General features: G+C 43.7%; 1 protein-coding gene across 1 annotated transcript; it reads left to right on the top strand.

Moving 5' to 3' along the window:
- Positions 1-27,760, top strand: acot11b (acyl-CoA thioesterase 11b). Its single transcript, XM_084310471.1, has 16 exons — positions 1-182; positions 2,064-2,269; positions 3,585-3,654; positions 3,790-3,850; positions 5,980-6,081; positions 6,751-6,886; positions 6,985-7,138; positions 14,416-14,535; positions 14,890-15,028; positions 18,445-18,500; positions 18,601-18,667; positions 19,911-19,994; positions 21,413-21,546; positions 22,543-22,674; positions 22,892-23,018; positions 25,169-27,760. Exons 2-16 carry the CDS (start codon positions 2,068-2,070, stop codon positions 25,430-25,432), a joined length of 1,848 nt encoding a protein of 615 aa, XP_084166597.1. The 5' UTR covers positions 1-182; positions 2,064-2,067; the 3' UTR covers positions 25,433-27,760.

Raw genomic sequence — 27,760 nt, 5'->3', positions numbered from 1 at the left:
TTGTGGAATGGAGAATAAAAGTGAACAGAGGTAGTGAAGGAAGGGTGCATACTTGTCTCAGTCGCCCGGTGTTTGTGTTTGTGTTTGTGTTGTTGTTGTGTACTGTAGAGGTTTAGTGTGAGCCCCGTCGGCGGGCCTGTGGTCAACTCTGCAGCGACTCTGCAGCAGCGACACTGGGAAAGGTAGGTGACCGTATTTCTCTTTCTTGGACACGAACGTCTAATTATAGGCTGCAGTGTCGGGTTATTTTACATTACAAATGACGTCATCAGCATTACCGTTATGTAGTAAAACCCTATATGTACCCGTACTACCCGGTAACCCGCATCATGCCTCTATACCCAACTTGTGCCCAGTCACGACGCACGCCGTTAGCCAATGGCGTAAACCATAACCATAATAATAATAACACATCGTGCGGTTATTTTCTCTCTAGTATGCCGACAAGTAATTTAGAGGTCACTGCAGCGATGTCGCCCCCAGAGAGACTGACGGGTGACCATATATATATATTCTCTTTTCTGGACTCTTTTTGTATCACAAACAGTACTGTATTGGCAAATCTGGTATGTCATAAATGTATAGGCAACATGTAGCAGTAGCCTACTGTCTATCTGTATGTCATCTATGTCCTGATGAGTTGAAAATGGGGGACCCTGATGTAAACAAGACGAAAGTCTTTCTCTGGTCTGCATCCCCTTAAGTAACAATTGTGTGTATTGAGCTGTACTATTGTACCCATTCTGCAATCTGTTAATAAAGTTTTCAATCAATCAAACCAGAACATGTGACTAGTTGTCATCAGACGTGTTCTCTCCAAACACAAAGGTTTCCACTAACAACAACAACAACAATGTGCGCAGAGACGCGCGTCTCGAAATAGTTTGCAAACCAGTATATATGCTGCTTATTAACATACAACAGTATGGACCAAATGAGCCTGTCCGATAAACGCATGCTGAAAAGTTGATGAATAGTCGCATCCGATGTTAAGACGATATGTATTTATTTACAGATCATGTAGACTATTATTCACTTTCCTGTCGAAGTATAGAGCAGAAATCTTGAGCAATCGCTCAGACGACGAACTGAGCCGCAGATTATTTAAAGCCTTGTTGCTCTTGTTCAAACACACAAACACTCTTTTGTTGGCTGGACTGGTCCAACATGACGAGGTCCAACATGCTTTATTTCCCCTGGTTGGGCTAGCCCGTTAGAGGTAAATAAAGGGCAGGAATGTTATTATGCCCCACAGTCTCCACAGACAGGATCACTTAATTTTAGTGGCGATTTCAGTTCCTTAGTCACTCTAACCAGCTTGAAGTGAAAGCCTTTAGTTTGATATATACCCTCAAATTGCATTGTTTCTGACAGATCAAAGTAATATCATCTGTCTTTATGATGAATTGAAAATGGGGGACCCTGATGTAAACAAGACGAAAGTCTTTCTCTGGTCTGCATCCCCTTAACAATTGTGTGTATTGAGCTGTACTGTACTGTACCCATTCTGCAATCTGTTAATAAAGTTTTCAATCAATTCAATCAATCAATCATACTGAGAGCCAAATAGTCTTAGATCAAATAATCTGATTTGTTCTGGAGTTGTTTTCCATCAATACACCACCACGTTAGAGTAAATATAACATTGACTGCAACAAACGGGGTGCTGTAAATAAAATAAAAATATTTTCTTATAGTCTTATACACCTGTTTTTATCTTATCACGTTTTTATTATCATTGGTAGATATGATGTACTTTAATTTGTATCATGTGCTTACTTTTTAGTTCATGATGCAGACATAATTGTGAACGACTGACTGAGAAACTGTCATTGTCTGTATATGTCTATTTATTGTGTATATGTCTATTTATTGTGTGAGCTATGTGAGATACCCTGAATTTCCCCAAGGGGATCAATAAATTATCTGTCTTACAAGCTGTTATATTGACAGACCCCTCTCTGAAGTATCGTGTCACTCTGAAACGATAAGGTAAAAGTAAGCGAACTTGAAACTGACTCGGTGTTGGAGATATTCACGTCCCCTCTGTTCCCGGCCTGCAGGGTGATGATGGCGTCTGACAGGAGAGACTCCGCCCACTCCCCCCTGGGGGAGGAGCCTCCGTTGATCCTGGCGAGCGGGGAGGTGTACAGGAACCCCACGGAGGTGAAGATGAGTCAGATCGTGCTGCCCTGTCACGCCAACCCCTGGGGGGAGCTGAGCGCCGGGCAGCTGCTCAAGTGGATGGACTCCACGGCCTGCCTGTCTGGTGAGCGAGGGGTCACTTAATCAGGATCATTATGAACTGACGGAAGGGTTTATAAAAAAAAAATGTTAAAGAAAAGTCTGGAGAAACATGTAAAGGATTTTAATAAAAAATAAAATAAAATAAACACTGTTTTTATTCTGTACATGCAGTTGTAGGAAATAGTGGGAACTATAATTAGGAAGTACATGTTGACAAAATGGAGGGACACGCATGTTATTAAACAGATTTTTATTTGTATCTGAATGTGTCATTGGGAGGTGAAGCAGAAACCATTTAGTAGAAACCTGCACTGAGACATGAGGTCTGACTGATGAGACTTGAGTAACTGATGGATAATCGTCAGTTTATTAACATAGTTCCTCATTAGTTCCTTGCTCTACAAACTCTGACGCCTTTTTAAAAAGCAGCTGAAGACTAATTTATTCAAACTGGCCTTTGTCTTGTAATGTTTTAGATTAAAATGTATTGTCATTATATACGGCACACGTACAGTACAACAAAAATAATGTGGCATCCAACCAGAGTGCAAGTGCAACAGCAATATACAATGTACAGGTGATTAAACTGGGTATAAAATATACATTTTGAGTGTAAAGTCTTTGTTTGAATTTTCCATTCTTTGGGGAAGCACTTTGTGACTGCTCTGTGAAAGGTGCTATATTAAATAAACGTTACTTACTTACTTGATTACTTACTTACTAGGTACTTCATAGTTCCTAAAGTAAAGTGTTACAGATATAAAATGTATAACAGTTGAATATATATACAGTATATATATAAATTGTAAATGGTCCATTTTTATATAGCGCTTTTATCCAAAGCGCTTTACAATTTTGTTCCTCACATTCACCCATTCACTCACATTCACACACCGACGGTGGAGGCGACCATGCAAGGTGCCAACCTGCTCATTGGGAGCAGTTATAGGGGTTAAGTGTCTTGCTCAAGGACACTTCGACACGCTGCCTGGGAGGAGTGGGAAATCGAACCAGGAACCTTCCGATTACCAGACGACCGCTCTACCTCCTGAGCTACTGGCGCCCTATATATATATATATACTACATCACCTGAAAGTATAAAACCCCTTCTGTGTTTAACTGTGAAAAAAACATAACACTCAAATGCATTCTTTAGAATAGATTTGACAATGTGAATTTGTTAAGGGCTTAGTTTGAGGACGTCTCCATCCACACATAACCTCTGGCCTTCTCCTCGACTAGTGAGCGATTTAATGCATTCTGTCTGCTCTACCTGCTCTGTCTGCTCTACCTGCTCTACCTAAGCACCTGTGTAACGTCTTGTCTCCTCTCCCAGCCGAGAGACATGCGGGCTGTTCCTGTATCACCGCCTCAGTGGACGACATCCACTTTGATCACACCATCGGGTCAGTATGCGTTTCTCTCTCTCTCTCTCTCTCTCTGTCTGGGGTGACTGAGTACGGGGCTCAGGATGCTGTGTTGACACACTAACCACTGTACGATGTTAACAGTAAAGAGACTTGTCTTTCTGTTCGCTCTAGGGTGGGACAAGTAGTCAACATCAAAGCAAAGGTCAACAGAGCCTTCACGTCCAGCATGGAGGTCTGTGGTTTTGGACACTTCTTTATGTCAATGTTGTTGTCAATCTGTTAAAGGAATAGTCCATGTTTTTTTTTAAGAGTCCTGAATTGTCACTAATTGGGAGGACATTCAGTCCATCCATAAAGCATGTGCACCAGGGTTTTGAATCATTATTCTTTAGCTTTTTACCTTTTTCCCCCATCTCCCCAATTGAGTCATTATGTCAATTACCTCCTGGTCGTTGCACTGCCCTGCTGTCGGTCTGGGGAGGGTGTAGACTACCACATGCTGCCCTGCTGTCGGTCTGGGGAGGGTGTAGACTACCACATGCTGCCCTACTGTCGGTCTGGGGAGGGTGTAGACTACCACATGCTGCCCTACTGTCTGTCTGGGGAGGGTGTAGACTACCACATGCTGCCCTACTGTCGGTCTGGGGAGGGTGTAGACCACCACATGCTGTCCTACTGTCAGTCTGGGGAGGGTGTAGACCACCACATGCTGTCCTACTGTCAGTCTGGGGAGGGTGTAGACCACCACATGCTGCCCTACTGTCAGTCTGGGGAGGGTGTAGACCACCACATGCTGCCCTACTGTCAGTCTGGGGAGGGTGTAGACTACCACATGCTGCCCTGCTGTCGGTCTGGGGAGGGTGTAGACTACCACATGCTGCCCTACTGTCGGTCTGGGGAGGGTGTAGACTACCACATGCTGCCCTACTGTCTGTCTGGGGAGGGTGTAGACTACCACATGCTGCCCTACTGTCGGTCTGGGGAGGGTGTAGACCACCACATGCTGCCCTACTGTCGGTCTGGGGAGGGTGTAGACCACCACATGCTGTCCTACTGTCAGTCTGGGGAGGGTGTAGACCACCACATGCTGCCCTACTGTCAGTCTGGGGAGGGTGTAGACCACCACATGCTGCCCTACTGTCAGTCTGGGGAGGGTGTAGACTACCACATGCTGCCCTGCTGTCGGTCTGGGGAGGGTGTAGACTACCACATGCTGCCCTACTGTCGGTCTGGGGAGGGTGTAGACTACCACATGCTGCCCTACTGTCGGTCTGGGGAGGGTGTAGACCACCACATGCTGCCCTACTGTCGGTCTGGGGAGGGTGTAGACCACCACATGCTGTCCTACTGTCAGTCTGGGGAGGGTGTAGACCACCACATGCTGCCCTACTGTCAGTCTGGGGAGGGTGTAGACTACCACATGCTGCCCTACTGTCGGTCTGGGGAGGGTGTAGACTACCACATGCTGCCCTACTGTCAGTCTGGGGAGGGTGTAGACTACCACATGCTGCCCTACTGTCGGTCTGGGGAGGGTGTAGACTACCACATGCTGCCCTACTGTCAGTCTGGGGAGGGTGTAGACCACCACATGCTGCCCTACTGTCGGTCTGGGGAGGGTGTAGACTACCACCACATGCTGCCCTACTGTCGGTCTGGAGAGGGTGTAGACTACCACATGCTGCCCTACTGTCGGTCTGGAGAGGGTGTAGACTACCACATGCTGCCCTACTGTCGGTCTGGGGAGGGTGTAGACTACCACATGCTGCCCTACTGTCGGTCTGGGGAGGGTGTAGACTACCACATGCTGCCCTACTGTCGGTCTGGGGAGGGTGTAGACTACCACATGCTGCCCTACTGTCGGTCTGGGGAGGGTGTAGACTACCACATGCCTGCTGCTTCTTTTCACCTGACAGCGAGGAGTTTCACTGGGAGAGCATAACGCACGCGGAGGTTCACACTATCTCCCCCAGACCCCCCCCCCTGCTGAACAGGCGCCCCGACTGACCAATGACCGTCGCTGTTGCAACGACCAGGACTCCCCCGCCGGCTTTCCACCCGTGAACACCCGTGCCAATTGTGTTCGTTGGGGCGACTGACCAAGCTGGAGGTACCACTGCCGGGATTCTAACCCTGGTCTCTGTGGTGGTAGGCGAGTGCTTAGACCTCTACACCACCCAGACACCAAGGGCTTTTAATTTTGAGAAATTGGAGGCAGAATTGTCTGTGCTGACAATAAACACGTTATGGGAGCTTTTTAAGAAGTGGGTCAACTCGTTTATTTGTCTGTGTCCTGCATCTTAAAAGCTGTGGACCGCCCCTTTAAGACTGTGCTGGAGCAGTGACCATGTTGTTAATTTTCAGGTTGGCATTCTGGTCAGCTGTGAGGACCTGTTCACTGACAAGCAATGGAATGTGTGCCACGCCTTCGCCACCTTCGTGGCCAGACGCACTGAGGCTGGGAAGGTGAGATAATCCAAGATGGCGTTGGATACAGGCAAAGACCCATCCGGCAAAAACGCATCGTCCAATGTTTGGTGTTTGTGTGTGTTGCGTATCGCACCGTGTGGAAGAGGTGTTGCTCTTCATATCCCCGATGTTGACCCTGTATGTTATTGGCTATTTAGCACACGTGTAACTTAAAAGGTCTCTGGATATCAGATTGCATTTACAGTAGGGGTGTAACGATGAGACCTCACAACGATTAATTTCGATTACGGTTATTCAGGCAACGATTCAATGCATCATGAAATCTCTTCATTTGACCACGATTCGATTCGATTAATTTTCTATCAGTTAATTCCCCCAAAAATGTTGAATACACAAATGTGGCCGGGGGAACTGATTCACTCAGCATGAATGGACTATAGGTCAATAAAAACAATACACACCAAAAAAAACATAAAAAAATAATAATAATAAATAAAGTTTTTTTTTTTTTTTTTTTTCGATTAATTTAGATTATAATCGATTCTAACATTTTCAAATCGATGCAGTTGAATCGTCACATTAGAATCGATGCATTTCGATTAATCGATGCATCGTTACACCCCTAATTTACCGTGTTTATGTACCTTGCCGGTTTGTAATTCACGTGGACATAAATCATAAATGTGTGTGTGTGTGTGTATATAGACGCAGTTGAAGCAGGTGATCCCCAGTACACTGATGGAGAAGATGGAGTACAGCATTGCGGCGGAGAGGAGGAGGATGAGACTCGTCCACGCGGAGATCATCACGGATCTATTGAGCAGCAGCGCCGCTCAACTGGGTACGAGCGGTCGACACGAGCGGTGATCAATAATAAAACACAGACGGGCACGGTGGTGCAGCCATTTTAAAAGTGTTGTATGTCTGTGTCGCCAACAGGGGAGTGTGAGGAGTACGAGGGCGGCGTGTCGGCCGAGCGGACGCGGGTGGAGAGTGTGGAGCTGGTGTTGCCACCCCATGCCAACCACCAAGTCAGCACGTTCGGCGGTCAGATCATGGCCTGGATGGAGAACGTGGCGACTATTGCTGCCAGGTGAGCTCTTAGGAAATGCAGGAGAAAATAAAACACACATTTACAAGATGTAAGATCAGATAAGATATTCCTTTATTGATCCCCTTGGGGAAATGAGGGCATCATAGCGGCATGGGGGAGGGGGGGGTGTACAGGTAATAGAAGAAAGACATAATTATAGGCAATAAACTAAAAATAATTGGGACAGTCACATGTTTGTGCATCAGCACTCAGACTGGGGTACCACAGGGTCGTGTCCTCGTGCCTCTGCTGTTCATATTGTACATTAATGACTTAATTAGTCACCAGGACTATTGCAAAATGATTACATTTGCGGACGACGTGGCCCTGATCGGCCTTCTTACTGACGATGAGACCAGTTATATAGCTGTGATTTAAACTGGTGCTCTGAAAACTTAATTGATTTTTAAATACAAAAAAAGACCAAAGAAATCTTTTTTGACAAAATCTTATTCTCTGCCCCTTGTGACCATGAACAATGTGCCCATTGAAATAGTACAGGAGTAAAAATACCGGGGCACTATTATCGACAGTAAACTCACATGGAACGCTAACACCAATGGCAGATCTGCAAAGGCTCAACAACGTCTGTACTTCTTGAGGAAAACTTAGAAGTTTCAAAGTGGACAGAACTCTGCAGATACTGTTCTATAAGACCTGCATCCAGAGTGTGCTGACTTTCTGTATTAAGTGCTGGGGGGGGGGGGGGGGCACTAAGTGTACAGAATAAGAATACATTAGATAGGGTGGTAAAATTTAGGAGGCAAGGCAACTGGTGAAGCAATGTGCAGTGTTACAAACATGTCAGACCAGTACACCAGGAAATTGGCAGAAAAGATCATAGCCGATCAACTGCACCCACTATGGTCTGAGTACGCACTCTTACCCTCAGGGCAGAGGTACTGCAGGCCTAGGACTAGAACCAAACCATGCATCACGTCCTTTGTCCCACGCAGCATTCAGCTGCTTAACAAGTTTGAATTATTTGGTATTTTTTAGCACTTGCACCATGGTGCCGTTGAGGGTCATGCAGTGTCATGCTTTTTATGATGTTCGTATTTATTATGCTCATGTCTTGTGTTTAGATTATCGCGTTCTCAGCCCTTATCAACCCATCATCTGCCGTTCCGTGAAGTCTCTGCGTTGTGTTTGTTGTTTGTTTGTTGATGGCAATCTTACTGGCTGTCACACTGTTTCACCCCGTTGATGCATCCGTAACAGAAGAATTAGTACTGGAAACGTGACCTCTTTATCAGCAGGATGTTTATTTCCATAAACATAGCATCTCGTACAAAACGAAAGTCTTTGGTGGTCTAATGAACCTAGATTAATCTCTCGATACCCGCTCGGTTGTTGCGGCCTCGGTTGTTGCGGCCTATCTGTTAGCCTGGAGCTATCTGTTCTGTTAGCCTGTAGCTAGCTCTGTCCTCGTGGTTTCCCCTTCCCCCTCCCAACCCTCGTTCAGAGAGCTGGGAGCTCAGCTCAGCTATTGGTTATTCGTCTCGCCGTCGCAACCTCGTCTGCCTCAAACCGGAAGAACTCATGGCTATAAAGTCTATATCCTAGCAACGGCTGTGAGCCCATAGCAACACCGCCCTATCTCTTAATGTTATTCCTAGCTATGAGTGACCTCGACTGGGCTTCTTATCTCGCTTCTAGCCACCCTGGCTCCCTGCTCCCCTCTACAGTTTCAGAGTTTAACACACAGAGGATCCGTTAAAACGAAATATCTATATAGATATTACATTACATACACATGAAAACCATCGATATCTCTCACTTGTTTGTCTGTGCTGTATTGTTCATATTTGTGCCTATTTAGGCCTTTTTGTTGCTCTCTTTGTGCAAAGCAAATTCCCTTGAAGGGCAATAAAGGTCTCATTGATTCATTTGTCCAATCACTAGGAAAACAGTGATTAGTTCAAAATGTATGTCATCATACAGCACAAGTACAGTACAATGAAAAGAGGTTTGGCATCCAACCAGAGTGCAAATGGAACAGCACAATATACAACGTACAGGATATTAAACTGGGTACAAAATATACAAATTGGTATTACTGAGTGTAGTGCTAATCAGATGTATGTACAGAGTTGTAGTATTAATATGTACAGTGATACAGTTATTAAGACAGTATGGTAGTAGTCATATTGCATCACAACTAGTAAGAATAGGATATGTACATATATATATATGGACTATGTGCAGGTAAGTACAGATGGGTTAGTATAGATATATATGCGGTGAGAATAAATATATATATATATAGGTATATACAGCATTATTGTACATGCTATCATACAGAGCTCTGGATTATATGCAGGTGTATAAGTAAGTATATAGAGGGGTTATATGCAGGTGTATTCAGACAAATATATATATGCGGTAAATGTAAATATGTGGTGTACTGTATATACAGCACTGTACACAGCACTGTACATACACACTTCTACAGTGTGAAGTGACCAATCACCAAGAACAATGGTTGTCATGTTTATCATCAGGAAGACAAACAAGTTACAATGTAACAACAGTAACCCCCCCCCCCCCCCCAACACATGATGCAACCACCCTTTGGGCCAATCATTGACAACGATGTTACCCCATGTGATAAGTCACAAACACTGATGAAGGATCAGGAGCCTGATGAGGGTGCGCAAATATGATCACATCACCCCCACCCTCAGATCCCTTCACTGGCTCCCCGTGGAACACAGGATTGAGTTCAAGGTCTCCCTCCTCACTCACCAGTGCGTACACGGTGGTGCCCCTGCCTATCTCAAGGAACTCCTCACCCCCCAGTCCTCCTCACGCTCCCTCCGCTCCGGCACAGCCTACCTCCTCAAAGCCCCCAGGACTAAGCTGCACACCATGGGCGATCGAGCCTTCTGCTCTGCCGCACCCAGACTGTGGAATGCTCTCCCCATCCACCTGAGAGCACCACAGTCCGTCGAGGCTTTTAAAAGGGGCCTAAAAACATTTCTTTTTAACAAGGCTTTTGCCTGAATTTTTCTTTTCTTTTTCTTTTGACATCTATTCATTTTATTATTATTTTATTTTATTTTACTTTTATGTTCTTCCATTTCATTGGTTGTTTTATTCATTTTAATTGTTTTATTCATTTAACTTTTTATCTTTATCTCCTGTAGCACTTTGAGATTCTCACAAATATAAAGTGCGGTACAAATTTAATCTATTATTATTATTATTATGAAGGCCGGACGGTCGAAAACATTTTGTGCGTATATAAATTGTGCGTATTAAAATAAAATAACGATATTCCTTGAGTGCGGCCCCTACCCCCTTTTTTGTGACTTACTAGTTTTGGACTATGCACCTGTCTGAGCACAGTGGTTACCTTTTTAAAGAATAATCTAAATGGATTATTGACGCAGGCGAAGATGACAGAGTCTTTGGTTGAAGGTGGAAGTATCATGTTGCAGAGAGACAGAGTACAGCACAGAGCGCCCTCTGCCTGGATCTCTATAGAATGGCGAGCTAACGAAGAACGCAGCGGCCCGCCTGATCTCAAACCTACCGAAGTCAGCCCATGTCACCCCACTTCTTAGGGACCTGCACTGGCTCCCCATTGCCACACAAATCCGCTTCAAGGCCCTCGACCTGGCGTACCGTGCGGCAAAGGGAACCTACCTCCGGTCAATGGTCTCTAACTACACACCCTCAAGACCCCTACGCTCTGCATCTTCTGGCCGCCTCAGACCCACTCCTATCCAAGCTCCGGGAGGGTCATCAAAGAGAAGTCGCCTATTCTCAGTCCTTGCCCCACAATGGTGGAACGAACTGCCCACCCCAGTTAGGACAGCCGAAACCCGTCCAATCTTTCGCCGTCGACTAAAGACGCACTTCTTCAACCATTATCTGAAATGAGAAAAATTATTTTTTTTAAATTCTAACCCTAACTAACCTTACTGTCAATGTCATGCACTTGTCCTAATATACTAACCTACACTGTAACCAGTGATGCCAGTAACTAGTTACTAAGTAACTAGTTACTCTAATCTGATTACTTTTTCAGTAAATAGTAATCTAATTTACTTACTTTTTACAAGCCAGTAATCTGATTACAGTTACTTTTCCAAGTGGCTGTGCATTACTATTTAGTTACTATCTCATAATATAATGCTGATGATAAGAGAGCCAGGGGTACAGTCAGCTAGACCGGAGATGGGACGTGCGCTCACACACACATGTTTACGTTTAGAGCTGATTTTAGAATGGCTTCAGCATGAAGTTAAATCAACTATCCAGTTCGTTTTATAGTGTAATTTGGCTACTTGAGAGAGAGTGAGAGAGATTCATGTTACGCGCGACTTGCGGAGTACGCACTGAGTCCGTTGTCTCAGAATGGATTTGGTAGAGAGCGAGAGAGATAAAAAAAACTGTTGTCATTCTTATGTTGTGGCAGCAGCAGGGGGGACGACGACGACTTCGTAACCTAGTTACTTTACTGATAATCAAGTAATCAGTAAAGTAACTAGATTACTTTTTAAAGGAGTCATCAGTAATCAGATTATTTTTTACAAGTAATCTGTGGCATCACTGACTGTAACACTCAACACTTTGATGAACATTGTTACTCAGCTGATAGAGTTGTGCCCTTCCTGATGACTTGTCGTACAGAACTTGTAGGTTGCTTTGGATAAAAGCGTCAGCTTAATGACTAAATGTAAATGTATTGATGCAGGAGAGTAGATCAAACGCAGTGGAGCATTGACATAGGAGAGGGGGGTGAGTACAGAGATATGGGGTACAGTGTAAGTGACGACGTCAATGGATAGGAAGGGACAAGTGAGATGACGTATAGGATTGGGTGAGTAGGGGATGGGTAAAGGCTGCTTGTAGGCCTGTGGGGGGGGGGGCATTCCATTTGGGCTGTGGGGGGTGCTTAATGTCTGAAGGAGTCGACTGAAGGCTTCTTGTCCTCTGCGAAAGCATGCAATTGGTCCACTGATGGATACATCTTGATATGTCTAGTGTGTGAAATCCTCTTTCTGTGTCCGTTTTCTTAGGCAGTTAGCCTCGCTGGTATGTGCACCATTAGCGTTAGCCACGCTTCTAGGCCTCTTTGCTTTTGGAAAGAATGATTTAAAAAATAATAATAATAAAAATTATTACATATTTCTTTCATTCGACTAAGAGGTTGGCAGTCGACTACGGCTCCTTTCGATCGATTATTCGACTAGTCGAGGTCAGCCCTAGTTGCTTGTATAGTATACTATATAGAGCAGCCAACGTCAACTGCGACATGTTCATATGAACATGTTCCCGGTTCGATTCCCACTCCTCCTGGGCAGCGTGTTGGAAGTGTCCTTGAGCAAGGCACTTAACCCCTAAGTGCTCCCGATGAGCAGGTTGGCACCTTGCACGGTCGCCTCCGCCGTCGGTGTTGTGTGAGTGAATGGGTCAAATGTGAGGAACAAATTGTGAAGCGCTTTGGATAAAAGCACTATATAAATGCACCATTTATTTTATTTAACCGACCACACATACATTTGGACCCGCCAAACACTCCCATCCAGCCCACAGTATATATTAATGAGTCGCTCATTGGCGCTAACATACTGAGATCAAAACAGTTCAACTGACCCTGGAGCAGTTCATAGCGAGCAGCCCTACACTAACATACTGAGATCAAAACAGTTCAACTGACCCTGGAGCAGTTCGAAGCGAGCAGCCCTACACTAACATACTGAGATCAAAACAGTTCAACTGACCCTGGAGCAGTTGGAAGCGAGCAGCCCTCGCTGTGAACTGCTCGTCCTCAGTTTACTTTAGTTCATTTGAGTTGATTTTGTGGGGATCATGTTACCACCAGGTGACTGGGACAGGCTGACACTCTATCTCCTTCTCTCTCTCTCGCTCTCCCCCATCCCTCTCTCTCCATGTTCTGTATTCCCTTTAACCAACCTTTTTATGCATCATTTTTCAGTCGCAAAACTAACTGGATAGTTGATAATAGTTCAGTTCATTAGAAATATTGTGTGTGTGTGTGTATAATGACTAAGTGAGTGGTGATTATGGTTAGTGTTAGTTCATGGGTTGTTGTATTCTTAATCAGTGGTAGATGTTATGGTCATTAATGATGTATTTGTGTATGTTTCGGTCCCAGAGAGACACCATATTCTCTTTTGGGTCTCGAGCTGAACGTTTGGGAACACCTGATAAAAAAAAATAAAAAACATTGATTCAAGTGAAAATATTGAATTGGGTCTAATTTGAGTCCGGCCCCCATAGTGTCTGCTTGGCCCTTGGACAAATGTAGTCGATGACCCCTGCTATAGAGTGTGGTATTGGTCTGTTCTCAGACACCACTGTTTAAAACACTTGGGGGGAGATACTGTTCGGACCTCGCATTGTGATTGGCTGAGCTACATTCCAAGCGGAGTTCGAACCTTGTGATGACGTACGTGTAACGTAGCAACGCCTTTTGTTTACTGCTACACGTTTCCATCCTACCTGTTACACCAGCGGAGCAGCTGCACATGTGTTTGTTATGAATAAGATTGTTGATAAAACTGTTGCACAACAGTAAGAGCACTCAGCTGATACCACCACCTCTCAATGGACCAGGTTTTCTTGACCAGATACTTCGGACTTCTGGTACAATATGTTTTTACAAAAATTCTAAATATCCAGTATGGCAGACTTGTACTTAAAAAAAAATAAAATGTATGTTGGAACACAGAGGCAAGATGCATCAATTCAATTGTTTCATCAAAATTTGTTAAATTGTAAAAAGAAAATATAGCCGCAAGCAGTGATCACCGGGTTTCAAGCCAATATGGATCATAAAATTGCTAAATAAGTTCATACACATGGTTCAGCAGCGTTATGAAACGTGTCCTGTGGGTTTTGTAAGGTTTTGACAAAACATTTATTGTCCGATTTGTGTTATGCCACGCCCACTTTCAGCATTTGTAACGCCCCCTAGTGGTTGTTTAACACAATTTTCAGGGAATGTTTCAGGTAGGTATATCCTTCAAGCTTCGTGATGATCGACCAAAGGGTTGTTGACTTGCATCTAGTAATGTGCTGAGCCACGCCTTTTTTTAAAAAGTTCATTGGTTAATATCTTCAGAACTAAAAAAGATATAAACAAGCCTCATAAAAGGTAAAGATATCCGACAGACGGGCAAACGAGCACGTCATGAAAACAGCATATTGAACTGAAACACGTGCATACGGACCCCGTCTGAGATAATTCTATATTGTATACCAGCTATTCTATATCTCTTTTCTTCCCTCTGTGTCTCTAGTCGCCTGTGCAACGCTCACCCAACCCTGAGGACCATAGACATGTTCCACTTCCGTGGTCCGTCTCACATCGGTGACCGGCTGGTGCTGAAAGCCATGGTCAACAACTCCTTCAAGTACAGGTGATTCTCCACAACCTCAACGACCACGTCGTTCTCCAGTTGTGTTTTTATTTGGTCACATATGAGGTAGGTACATATAGGATCGGTTCATATGATTATTCTTATCTCTAGTTATCTCTCCACCTACAGACAGTTATGTCATTCTGGATTAAATCGTATGTAACAAATTTACAAAACACCTTATCACATGAGGGTCTCTGGGACAAAATCTGATCAAATGGGGCTCTTTGGCCAAGTACGGATTAATTTGCAGGTCCTTGACGTGAAAATGTTTGAGAACCACTCAAGGGAGAAGTAGTCTTGACTACACCTGTTGTATTCTCATGCCTCCACCCATGTGTGTTTGTTCTGTAGCATGGAAGTGGGTGTGTGCGCGGAGGCCTATAAGGGTGGAGATCCGCTGCGTCATATAAATACTGCCTTCATGACCTTTGAGGTAATGGACGGCAACGGAAAACCACGCACGTTGCCAAGGATACAACCTGAACCTGTGGTGAGTTGTGCAGCTGTCTGGACCTGCAGAGGCTGTGATGTTCAGTCAAGGTGACAGGACGTGGAAAAAGTTACATTACTAACTACAACGGTACTCGGAGAGAGATGCAACACATGCCCTACAACATGACCTGTAAACCCACGTTTACAGGCTTTTAGCATTCAGGAGAATACCATGTAGATTGAGGGGACTCATTATAATATGGTGTAGTGTGAGTATAGTCCTCACTCACATCACCTGGCGTCACTGGGCCATCTTGGTATATCCACCAATAGCTTAAACATTGACCTTGATCCAGGGCCGGACTGGGGAAATAATTCATACCGGGAGATATAGCGCGAAATATAGCCCCAGTCAGGCCACTTTTTAAGCCGGGGGTTTGGGAGTCCCCCACCAGGATTTTTTTTGTTACAAAGACTGCATTCTGGTGAATTTTAGTGCATGTGAATCACAAACTAATGAGCCAACAATTGCTTAGTACAATGTACTGTTATGAACCTCAAATAAAACTGTTGTGGCACTAGCAACGCTACTCCCTCCACCTTCAAAAAGAAAAAAGCAAGAGCACAACATATTTTTCTATTTACTATTATAATACAGTTAACCACTCTCTCCACCTATTCAAACAGAGCAAGAGCACAATACCCTATTCAGTTTACTGATGCACTACCCATCAACAGTTAAAATAGCCCTTTACACAAACATTAAATAACAGACCTTTCATTAACACATTGACGACCGGCCCTCGCCATCTAATATGTGGCTGGAGGACAACGCTTTGTAAACAAACCGATGTACTTTTGGATAGCTATATATATACTTTATAGTATTGCTATCTGTCCATTCTCATTGTCACTTGAGTGCATAAACCGTGCCTTCATAATGGCTTAAAGAAAATAAAAATCCATCGGTTGGTTGTCATTTTATAGCGTCGTGAATATAAGCTTTATCGCAGTTGTCATCTCATATTTCTTCTGGGAAGCTAGATATGAGGCTAAAGGCTACTCACGTTATATCGAACGGCATTTCTGTTGTATATATACGAATGAAATAAAACAAACTGCTTAGCATCCGGACTATTACAGAGCATCTAAGGATGAAATGGGGGCGGCGGGGGACGCCGATTAGTATTATTGATTAGCAATACAGTGTGCGTTCAAGTAGCCACATTCACTGATCGATCGCTTGCGTTTTACAACAATGTCCAATCCGGCTGTAATTTGGGTTAATAATGTCCTACCGTCAGCCCATGTGATCGCCGGCAGCATTTCCCCATTATTCATCGGCATCTGGTAGATCGATATGTCCATTGGCTGATCATAAATCCCATTATTCCAGGCTGAAATCTGCGCTTCGAACAGTGATCAACGGTGGAGGATGGTCGCTTGGGATCCAGGCTCATATGAAACGGCCATAGACTGTAAAAAAGAAAATTATCCACTCGCCCACAATGATACTGCAGTGGAGCGATGGCACCCCTAAGAGGATCTGGCCGGTATTGCATGTCGCCGATTTCAAGGAGGCGGGTAAATCTGCAGAGTCGATCGGGGATCTTGATCCGTTTATTAATATGGAATAAAACAATAACAACTTGCCACGAGTTAACTCGTGGCTCTGGTCCTCAACGCATGGCACCGAAACCCGAGTTAACTCGTGGTTGGGCGGCAAAGTGTTAACAATACTATAATAACAGTAGCCACTGCCAGAATAGTGTGACACATGTATCGCGTGTGGTGAGCACAGGCATGCATGCACAACGAAGACCGAAGATTGCGTTGTCTCAATCATTTTAACTATAAAATTATGAGCTCAAAGTATGAGCTCACTGACTGAAATTTCCAACAAAAAGCATCAATTGTCAAATAATATTGATCACCTTAACTAGACTAGATGTTTTTGAGGAAATTAGAAAGGGAACAACAACTTAACCCTTGTGTCTGATCAGATTCTTATTTTTTGATGACTTTGCAGTGATTATGTTTGTAGCCAAATATATGTGGCAAAGGTGTGTAATCTTTGAATTATCTTGGAATTTTTTTTAGTTTCTCTTTCATAAATAGTTTATTCAACTTCAGCCCGATCATAACCACCACATATTGTTTTTAATGTCAGATTTAACAACTCTTTTCAGAAAAGTGGGAGTATTTCATTTTTAATCTAACATTACAAAAAAAACGAAAAATGGTTATGATCAGGGCTGAAGTTGAATAAAATATTTATGGAAAAGAAAGTGGGAAATTATTTCAACATAATCTTTTTATGGTGTTTTTCAATTTAGTCCCCTAATATGGTAAGAGTATAACACTTTAGTTTTCAGACACAAGGGTTAAATTATTTATTTGTTTCTTGGCAGATTTAACATTGGGCTTTTGACAGGGGAGATGATGATGCATTGCATGGTAACGTTAGCTAGCTAACATCCATGTTTATTTTTATTACTGACTAACCTGCTGGTCCCTTGACTTTGGTGCAAGAAAACATTTGATAAATGTTGCCGGATTTAGCAGCATCTCCTGTAAGGGCCTTTATTTTTTTTGTTTTCTCCCTCTCTGCTTCACCCTTTCTCTTTCTTCCACTGTCCATCTTGACATCAACGTTAATTGACTTTCCCTCTCTGATCTCTCCCGAGTCCCTCACTACCTGGCTCACTGGCTATTATTCTGCAGAGTGCCATCTGCCATTCCAGTTGTATCCCCTGGTCCTGCCTCCACCAATCACATGCGGCAGCGCGGCGCCATGTGTGTGTGTGTGTGTGTGTGTGTGTGTGTGTGATCCGCAAGAGGGAGAGAGTCAGAGAGATAGTTCTCCAACTCTGTCGCAGACAGTGAAATCCTGGTTGTTCCCCACCCACCTAGGTTATCTAACTATCGCACCGCCGCAACTAGAAACAATGGCTTGGCAAAAATAATAATAACATTTAATAAAAAAAAAATTATAATTCTTTTTATATAATATATATATATATTTTTTTATTATTATCTGTGCAGGCCAGGCCACCGGGAAAACTCCCGTTGCTCCCGATGGCCAGTCCGGGCCTGCCTTGATCTGCACCACTGATCATTGAAGGATTAGAAAAAATAAATACACCTGTAAAGTGCGGATCGGATCCTCGGCTGACGAAACAATCCATCAGATTTTAGCCAAATCGGATAAGGAATATGCAAGTTATTGCAGACACATATACTCAAACACAAATTATTGCAGACACATACTCAAACACAAGTTATTGCAGACACGCATACTCAAACACAAGTTATTGCAGACACATATACTCAAACACAAGTGTGAGACTGACTTGTGCTTCACAAGCAGGTATTATTAGTATACCTGTGAAGACGTTTATTTTTTTAAGTAAGATATTTGTGTATCACCCATCCCTGCTTTGTCAATTTTGTTGAACTCTTTTTGTTTTCTAGGATGGCAAGAGGCGCTACCAAGAGGCTATTGCGAGGAAGAAAATCCGTCTAGATAGGTTAGTATCTCTGTTTAGATCAGTCACATTATATGGGCCACAAATGGCAATTTCATTACTCATTACAACATAGAGTCATTACTATGTTGTTTGTTTACAGGAAGTACATCATCTCCTGCAAGCAAACTGAAGTACCTCTGTCTGTACCTTGGGACCCAAGTAACCAGGTATTACCTCTGTCTGTACCTTGGGACCCAAGTAACCAGGTATTACCTCCGTCTGTACCTCGGGACCCAAGTAACCAGGTATTACCTCCGTCTGTACTTTGGGACCCAAGTAACCAGGTATTACCTCCGTCTGTACCTCGGGACCCAAGTAACCAGGTATTACCTCCGTCTGTACCTCGGGACCCAAGTAACCAGGTATTACCTCCGTCTGTACCTCGGGACCCAAGTAACCAGGTATTACCTCCGTCTGTACCTCGGGACCCAAGTAACCAGGTATTACCTCCGTCTGTACCTCGGGACCCAAGTAACCAGGTATTACCTCCGTCTGTACCTCGGGACCCAAGTAACCAGGTATTACAGTGGTTGCAGTGCAGTGTTTGATCAGACAACAGATATTGCAAACCGGTTCCCTGCATGTTCAGGAACCATTATTAAACCGCTTGCACATACTGCAAGATACTGTAGCTGCGCACACAGTTCTCGTATGTGGAGAGCGGTAGTGCCATGGTGCCATGGTGTCAGTGTGACCCTTGGCATTGCACACCACTCAAATCTGGCACCGCTGACCGTGTCTGCCACTGACCTTTTCAAAGACCTAGCAATATTACAGATTTATATGATGTCATCAGAATGAACTCTGAAGGGAGTGTGGGACACGTGTTTCTGTGTTGATAACAAACGTATCATGACCATGGCAGGGAAAGTATTACAGGGTTCTCACAGACTTTGCAAAATGAAATTCAATGACTTTCAAGTACTTTTCCAAGCACTCTTTTTCATTTTAAAAGGGCATTTAAAAGGATCCAATTCACTTTTAAATGCAGTTATTTTTTTTATTGGAAAAAGATTTGATCCAATATTTATGGCTTAAAACCAATTTCCGACTATTAGTTACACTTGAGATAAAAAAAAAAGAAATAATACAATTTCTTGATTTCAGACATTTTTTATCATGGATGAACAAAACTTTCAATGCGAATGGTTGATTTGAATTCCAAGGACTTTTTAAGCACCTTGTTAAAAAATGGGCTGTTTTCAATGAATTCCAGGCCTTTTGATTTTTTTTGTCAAAATATCAGCACTTTAAGCACTTCAAGGACCTTGTGCGCACCCTGGTATTACATGGCAAATAGTATCGCATGGCAGCCTTGTTCCTTGCACCGTATATTGCCATGACGACGTATCCATTAGATACCTGCTTCCTACAGTACCTCACAGTCACAACTCTGAACTCCTCTTTCAGCTGTACCTGAGCTACAACAATGTATCGGCCCTGAGACTGATGGCCGCTCGAAACAACTGGGTGTTAATCTCGGAGAAGAACAAGGTCAGTGTTGTGTTTTTAGGGGAGGTAAAGGACCAATTATTAAAAGCTATGATGTTTAAGATGTCTTTTTTTGCTCCAAAACATATGTTGACATGGACGCATTGACTCAGTCTACTGTGAGTTTAGCAACAGTGCAGTTTCCATTCTGAAGTTTCACAGAGCGGCTCCCCCTTCTAACCAATCAGAGAAGCTCAAAAGGGATTATGTTCGATAAGAATCGATGGTAATCTAATGGTTGAGTCTATAAATAGTCTTCACTGTCTGGCCGGCAAGTTACGCACAACGTTCCTCTGTCGAACATCTCTTCCCAAACAGGAAGTAAACTAACCGGTGCTTCTTATACTATTATTATTTTAAATATAAATAATGTTATATTAATTGTTCCCCCTTAACCAATTTTATTTTGTATTTTATTTTTTTATAATTTTTTAAACAAACACATAAACAAACATGACAACACACGATAAGATATACAAGCATTAGTTGACAGTGCACATCCAATGAAATCACCATTTAGTTAATTGTCTTATACAGGATATACCCCTAATACCTGTTATCTAAAAACCTATACACATATGCTTAACCCATTTTGTCTACTTTCTAAATAACTAAAATAATTAGTTAAAAAAGGTTAAATAATGTCACAGCGTCTGCAGCTATGTTTATTCACTCTGTCCATGGAAACGATGACACGGCCATAAAGGTACGGTTCCGTGACGCAGAAAAGATGAATCTGTTTACCTTTCTGATAACTATATCACTGCATAATTCATAAATTTTCTGACAACCTTAATGCTATTTGGTTATTCCTGATACTACAGTATGTTTACATGCAATTCAAAGTTAATGCCACACTTTCTTTCAATCTGATCTGGTCGCAGAGGTCAGTTCTCGTTGCACTTGGGTCAGAGCTGTGTGACGTAGAGGCTGCTCTGCGTAGGAGTGTGGCCCGCAACATTAAATCATAATCTTGTTATTGAATGGAATTTGGATGTGGTTGAGTCACTCATTCCAAACGATCAAAAATCGTACACATAGCAGCTTTGAGATTGACGGCAAGCTGTATAATCCTTCTACCATTTCATTCCAGTCATTATTTTTGGCAAGTTGATTATGCATAGTCACAGTGGCACTGCTCAAAGTAGGTCTGTTCTGGTGAAGCTTGGAACCAACATGGAATAAGTCAACATTCTTAGCTTGAAGCAGAACCTTCAACATGATTCTCTCACTTCGAGAATCGCCCTCTAAAAGCTGTGTGTGTGTGTTTACTGAACCCACCGCTTCATGTTATGAACTACAGCGCAGTAGAACATTCTGTGTACTGTAAATACCTCTAATGGAATGTGGACTGCACTCACACGCACAGTCTAATCCCTCCCCCCCCCCTTATTTTTTCTTTTTGTTTGGTATGTTCCCAGGTCAGTCTCTCCACCCTGGAGGAGAACCATATTCTGTGTTTTAAGGTGGAGACTCTCGTCAATGTCCCAGCAGACCAGACCTTCCACCTGCTCTCAGACCTGACCAGGAGACTGGAGTGGGACAGGCATTACGAGTCAGTACCGCAAGGCACAACAAGTGGTTCGATCAGGGCTTGACATTAAGGGCGTCCTGTGGATGATAAGACTTGTGTGTCGGTACAAGACCGATGTGTGAATGGTCCTGGGGCAGCAGATAAAAAAGGCAGCGGACTAAGCGCCTGCCTACCACCGCAGAGACTCTGGTATCGAATCCAGCTGTCAGCGGTGCCTCCGGCTTGGTCGGTCGTCCATACTAACACAATTGGCAGTGTTAGCGGGTGGGAAGCCGGTGGGGTATGTGTCCTGGTCGTTGTAAACAGCGACTCCTACTGGTCGGTCGGGGCGCCTGTTCAGCAGGGAAAGAATCTGGGGGAGGGTAGTGTGATCCTCCCACGCGTTACACTCCCCCAGTGAGAATGAATGAATGAATGAAAACTTTATTTAACAGATTGCAGAATGGGTACAATACAGTACGGCTCAATACATACAATTGTTAAGGGGATGCAGACCAGAGAAAGACGTTTGTCTTGTTTCCATCAGGGTCCCCCATTTTCAATTCATATAGACATTTATGACACACACAACATACATGACATTTATGGCATAGGGACATATAGGTATTTAGTACTGATACATTTGTGACATAAACGGTATTCAAATATACAGTACTGTTATCCTCGCTGTCAGGTGAAAAGAAGCGTCTGGCTGACTCCACATGTATCGGAGGAGACATGTGATAGTCTTCAACCCTCCCTAGGCCGGCTAGTGGGGGGGAAATGGAATTGGAAAAAAGGGTGAGAAAAAATAGAGTAAAAAAAAAAAATATATATATATACAGCACACAACCATATTTTGGGGGGATTTGGGACGGTTCCTCTTCAGTTTGGGACACATGATACTGTAGTTTGGGATGTTTCCCGGGACAGTTGTGAATTGTTTTTAAAGTAGGATGTTGATTAAAAAACTGATGTAAGCATGTGTTTTGATATTTTGGATGTCGACAAATGTATCCCTTACTTTGTGGCCTGCAGGCAGTGTGACGTGATCAACCAGGCAGATGATGACGACACTATATACCGCGTAGCCACGCCATCTGTCACTAAAGGGGCCAAAGGTCATGACTTCATCCTGCTGGCATCTAGGAGGAAGCCCTGTGATGCCAGGTATTGTATTATACTGCATAACGACCACTCATCATCGCACGCTTAGGATCTTCAATAAATGGTCACCCGAATGTCCATCTTCATGGCAACACTATATGTCTTGATTTCCTGATCCATCTGTTTTGTCCTTTTTTTTGGTTATTGCTTTACTGCCCCCCCTGCTGCAAATTGCTCTTTTGTGTTGTCCTCTGATGGTGTCCTCTTTTGTCCCTCTCAGGGACCCATATCTGATTGCCCTGCGCTCGGTCACTCTGCCGACCCACCCTCCCACTGAGGAGTACACCAGGGGGGAGGTGCTTTGTGCTGGCTTCAGTATCCATGAAGAGTCCAGTAACGTCACTAAGGTAAAAAAGTAGGGCTGTCAGTTTATCGCGTTAATTAGATTAATTAATTGCACAGCAAATTATCGCGTTATGAAAATTAACTCAAAATGTATTAAAAAAAATAATTATTTTTTATTTTATTTTATAATAATAATAATAATATATATATATTTTTTTATCTCATTCATTCCATGAGAACGTAGAATACACATTTACAAACGGTCCATTTGCATGTTCTTGGTATCTGATTCTAGGGACATCTATGGATCTCAGGGAATTATTCTGTTAGTCTGTTACTAGGCTTGAGTACATTTTCATTTTGACTGTGAATAACACCATGCTAAAATTGACCAGACCTGAAAAATCTAAGCAAATGAATAAAGGGAAGATGATTAAACAGAAGGTTTTGTAGATACAGTACGGAATTCTGCCATCCGGACACATGCGATTTGAAATATGATTATAGAATATAAAATATCAGGCCTAAAATGGTTATGTGATTAATTAGATTAATTAATTACAAATGCTGTAATTAATTAGATTCATTTTTTTAATCGCCTGACAGCACTATAAAAAAGATAAAGAACCTTCTTACTGTCAATAATCTTCCTTGCCTATATTACAACCTACTAGGGCGAATAGTCGACTAATCGATCGAAAGGAGCCGTAGTCGACTGCCAACCTCTTAGTCTAATGCAAAAAATAAATATATATACTTTTTTAAAGTTTGTATCACTCTTTCCAAAAGCAAAGAGACCTAGAAGCGTGGCTAACGCTAATGGCGCGCATACCAGCGAGGCTAACTGCCTAAGAAAACAGGCACAGAGGCACTGAAAGAGGATTTCACCTGTCTAATGAACACACTAGACAAATATCAAGATGTATCCATCAGTGGACCAATTGCATGCGTTATGCAGAGGACAAGAAGCCTTCAGTCGACTCCTTCAGACATTAAGCACCCCCCACAGCCCAAATGGAATGATTGATTGATTGATTGAAAATTGTATTAACAGATTGCAGAATGGGTACAAAATACAGTACGGCTCAATACACACAATTGTTAAGGGGATGCAGACCAGAGAAAGACTTTCGTCTTGTTTACATCAGGGTCCCCCATTTTCAATTCATCATAACATATGACATATACATGACATACAGATAGACAGTACTGCTACATCTATACATTTATGACATATCAGATTTACAAATACAGTGTGGTTGTGATACAAAAAGAGTCTAAAAAAGAGTGTATATACATTTGACGAAGAAACTGTACATTGGAGGAGGTTGGGTAGGTGGGGCGGGGTGGGGGGGGCAAACTGTACATCAGTCGACTATCGGCCAATTTTGGCCAATCAAATTCGACTACAAATCCTTAGTCGGGGACAGGCCTACAACCTACTATGCTATTATGTCTCTACTACTATGCACTCAACACCGCAGCACCCACGTTTCAACACTGTTTGTTGATGAACTTCGTTACTCAGCTGAAAGAATTGTACCCTTCCTGCTGACTTGTCGTACAGAGCTTACTAAATTACTAAATGTAAATGTACTGCAAGGTGGGTCAAATTTAATGGCACATTGACTTCAGCACGCAACCGCTATAAAGTCACACGACTTGTGCCGCTGCCTTGGCACTACTGGGCCTAACGGAGCTCCATGAAAACACATCTTTTTATCTTGGCTTTTAACTGTATTTAGTGTATTCCTTTTTTTTTTTTTTTTTTTTAAGATTTGTTTTTTGGCGTTTTATTGCTACTGGGCAGTCCAGTAGTGAGAGACAGAGGAGGAATGGGAGACAGAGTGGGGGGAAGACATTCGGAAAATAACGACGGGTTCGGGAGTCGAACCCGGGTCGGCCGTGTCGCGGCTGAGCGCGCTATGTGGTTTGCCACTGGGGCGCCCCGTATTCCTTTTGTTTTAATCATTTTATTTAACACTCTTTTATTTGTTCTACTTATTTTATTGCTTGTGATATATGCAATTTGTCTACTGAGTCATGCATTTTATTATTAATTTGTAAATCTTATTTTTTGTGTTGTCAAAGCACTCTGGGCTGCTTGCTATTGCATGAAGGGTGCTTTATAAATAACGTTTTTTATTATTATTATTATTATTATTATTATTATGAAAATGTATTTATTTTTTGTTTCTGTTTATGGTTTCAGATCACCTACTACAACCAGGCCACCCCGGGCGTCCTCCCCTACATCTCCACAGACATCGCTGGGCTCTCCTCCGGCTTCTACTGTACCTTCTCCTCCTGCAGCAAGTACCTGGAGGCCCACAGAGACAGCCCGGCCGCCATGCCCCCCAGTCCCACCCCCACTCCCAGTCCCACCCCCGGCCCCACCCCCGCTCCCACCCTGGTCCACCTGGCCTCCCAGGTCATGGTTGAGATGACGCTGGATGATAAAATGGCATCGTCCTGATGTCTTTTCCCCCACGGCGCTGTGCTCTTGGCAGAGGTTATGGATAACTTCTCTTCTAAAGCTGCATGCATTGACTGAACCCATGCAGCCTTCAGTTCCAGCTCCTCTCCCCCTCAAACCATTTAGTTCTGAACTGGCCAGAGGATCCCTCAAATATTCAGATTTAGGTCAAACAAACTTGTTTTTACTTTACATTATGTTGTTTTTACTTTACATTATGTAGCAGGAGCGCACAATGTTTGTCATGAGTCACTTTTGGATTTTATGCTGCTTAACCTTTTATTAGAATGGAAATAATGTAGACGACGGTGAAATAACGTATTTTTATGTGTAATACTAAATCCATAGATCATATTTGGGCATACAAGTTGGTTTGTTTTAACACGAGCAATTAGACTATTTATGAGACAAGACGTGCTTATACTGAAATGACATGTCCTTTTTAGCGTTACTGATATGTGAATGAAAGGTTTTCTAACCTTTGGAGTTTAAACCGGGATATCGATGATCTCCTTTTTGTATAGGTTGTTTTCTACCTCCTTGAGTCGAGTCATAATTGCGTCATAAATGTAATGATTGTGCATTCAGAGCCTTGATGGCATTTTAATTTGAAAATATTGTGTGCAATCTCATTGAAAGCCACAAACCGTTTGCTTGTTTAACACACCAGTATGGACAATGGCCATGTATTTCATATGACAAGCTGCCTTGATTAACTGAAATAATAAACACAGTAGATCAGTGGATTATGTTCGCTTGAGCTGTTTGTTGATTTTCACCCCCATTGCATTCCTTACTAATTCTTCACATACCAAAACATTCACAAAACAAACAGAACTTGCAGAGGCGATGCACTAACCATTTAAGTATTGTAACAGCTGTAGTAGGTGGTTTAATGGAGCATGACTGCACGGCATAGATGGGTCTTTGGGCCTCATCTGAAATGTCAAGCCCTCAAGCTGGCCTCTCTGTGCTGGGTTTCTCTGCTTGGGTGTCAAGTGTGTTTTTACATAAATCACTGTTTGCATGGTCCCCCCCCGCTGGACATGTATTGCTCATGGCCTTGGTCAGAGGCATGCCACACTGAAGGTCCAGAGCAGCCTCCTTCTTCTCCAGAAAGAATGTGTGCTTCTGCCTGGCATCCTCCACACCCCCATCCCCGCTGGCTCAATGATGCCAGAACAGCCTCCACGTCCCTATCCCCGCTGGCTCAATGATGCCAGAACACTAACAGCCTCCACGTCCCTATCCCCGCTGGCTCAATGATGCCAGAACAGCCTCCATGCCCCTATCCCCGCTGGCTCAATGATGCCAGAACACTAACAGCCTCCACGTCCCTATCCCCGCTGGCTCAATGATGCCAGAACAGCCTCCATGCCCCTATCCCCGCTGGCTCAATGATGCCAGAACACTAACAGCCTCCACGTCCCTATCCCCCCTGGCTCAATGATGCCAGAACAGCCTCCACGCCCCTATCCCCGCTGGCTCAATGATGCCAGAACAGCCTCCACGTCCCTATCCCCGCTGGCTCAATGATGCCAGAACAGCCTCCACGTCCCTATCCCCCCTGGCTCAATGATGCCAGAACAGCCTCCACGCCCCTATCCCCCCTGGCTCAATGATGCCAGAACAGCCTCCATGTCCCTATCCCCGCTGGCTCAATGATGCCAGAACAGCCTCCACGCCCCTATCCCCCCTGGCTCAATGATGCCAGAACAGCCTCCACGCCCCTATCCCCGCTGGCTCAATGATGCCAGAACAGCCTCCACGTCCCTATCCCCGCTGGCTCAATGATGCCAGAACAGCCTCCAACTTTGCCTGGTCTTGCTCCCTCTCCAGAACAACCTTTTCCCTGCAGTTCATCGTGAGGCCTTGATGCCTTGCCTCTATTCCAGGGACTGAGTGATGTGCTCTTTCTTCTTCCTCTCGGATCATCGTTAAGGGAGCCTGATTGATGGAGCTGTGACAGCAGCTCATAAGACTCTTCTCAGCCTGGTTGGTGGAGCTGTGACAGCAGCTCATAAGACTCTTCTCAGCCTGGTTGATGGGACGTTGTACCTGCAAGGGCGTTGGAGTGAAAGTGTCTGATGGCTTTGCGGGTGTCTTGGCTTTCCTGGTGATGGGAAATGTGCATGTTCTTGTCAAGGTCTTTGTCATGCCCAATGATTCTGCTGTTTGAGAGTTTTCCTGCACCGTGGAGTGTTTGGTGGAGGATGAAAGCCTCTCTTGGCTTCCACTGGCACCGCGATTGTGTTGGCTTGTAAAACCTGGAAATAATTCAATCAAAGCAACATAGGCTACTACAACAGTAAAATAATACGTCAATAA

Source organism: Notolepis coatsorum (genome assembly GCF_963971535.1).
Source record: "Notolepis coatsorum genome assembly, chromosome: 3".
In the NCBI taxonomy this organism is placed as follows: Eukaryota; Metazoa; Chordata; class Actinopteri; order Aulopiformes; family Paralepididae; genus Notolepis; species Notolepis coatsorum.
The sequence above is the reverse complement of the archived record's forward strand: the minus strand, read 5'-3'. Positions and strand labels throughout refer to the sequence as shown.

Excerpts from the sequence above, each read along its gene's own strand:
- acot11b (XM_084310471.1), top strand. The coding sequence starts at position 2,068 with ATGATGGCGTCTGACAGGAGAGACTCCGCCCACTCCCCCCTGGGGGAG. Across the intron at positions 18,501-18,600 it reads AAGAAAATCCGTCTAGATAG|GAAGTACATCATCTCCTGCA; the intron begins GTTAGTATCTCT and ends GTTTGTTTACAG. Across the intron at positions 22,675-22,891 it reads AGGAAGCCCTGTGATGCCAG|GGACCCATATCTGATTGCCC; the intron begins GTATTGTATTAT and ends TGTCCCTCTCAG.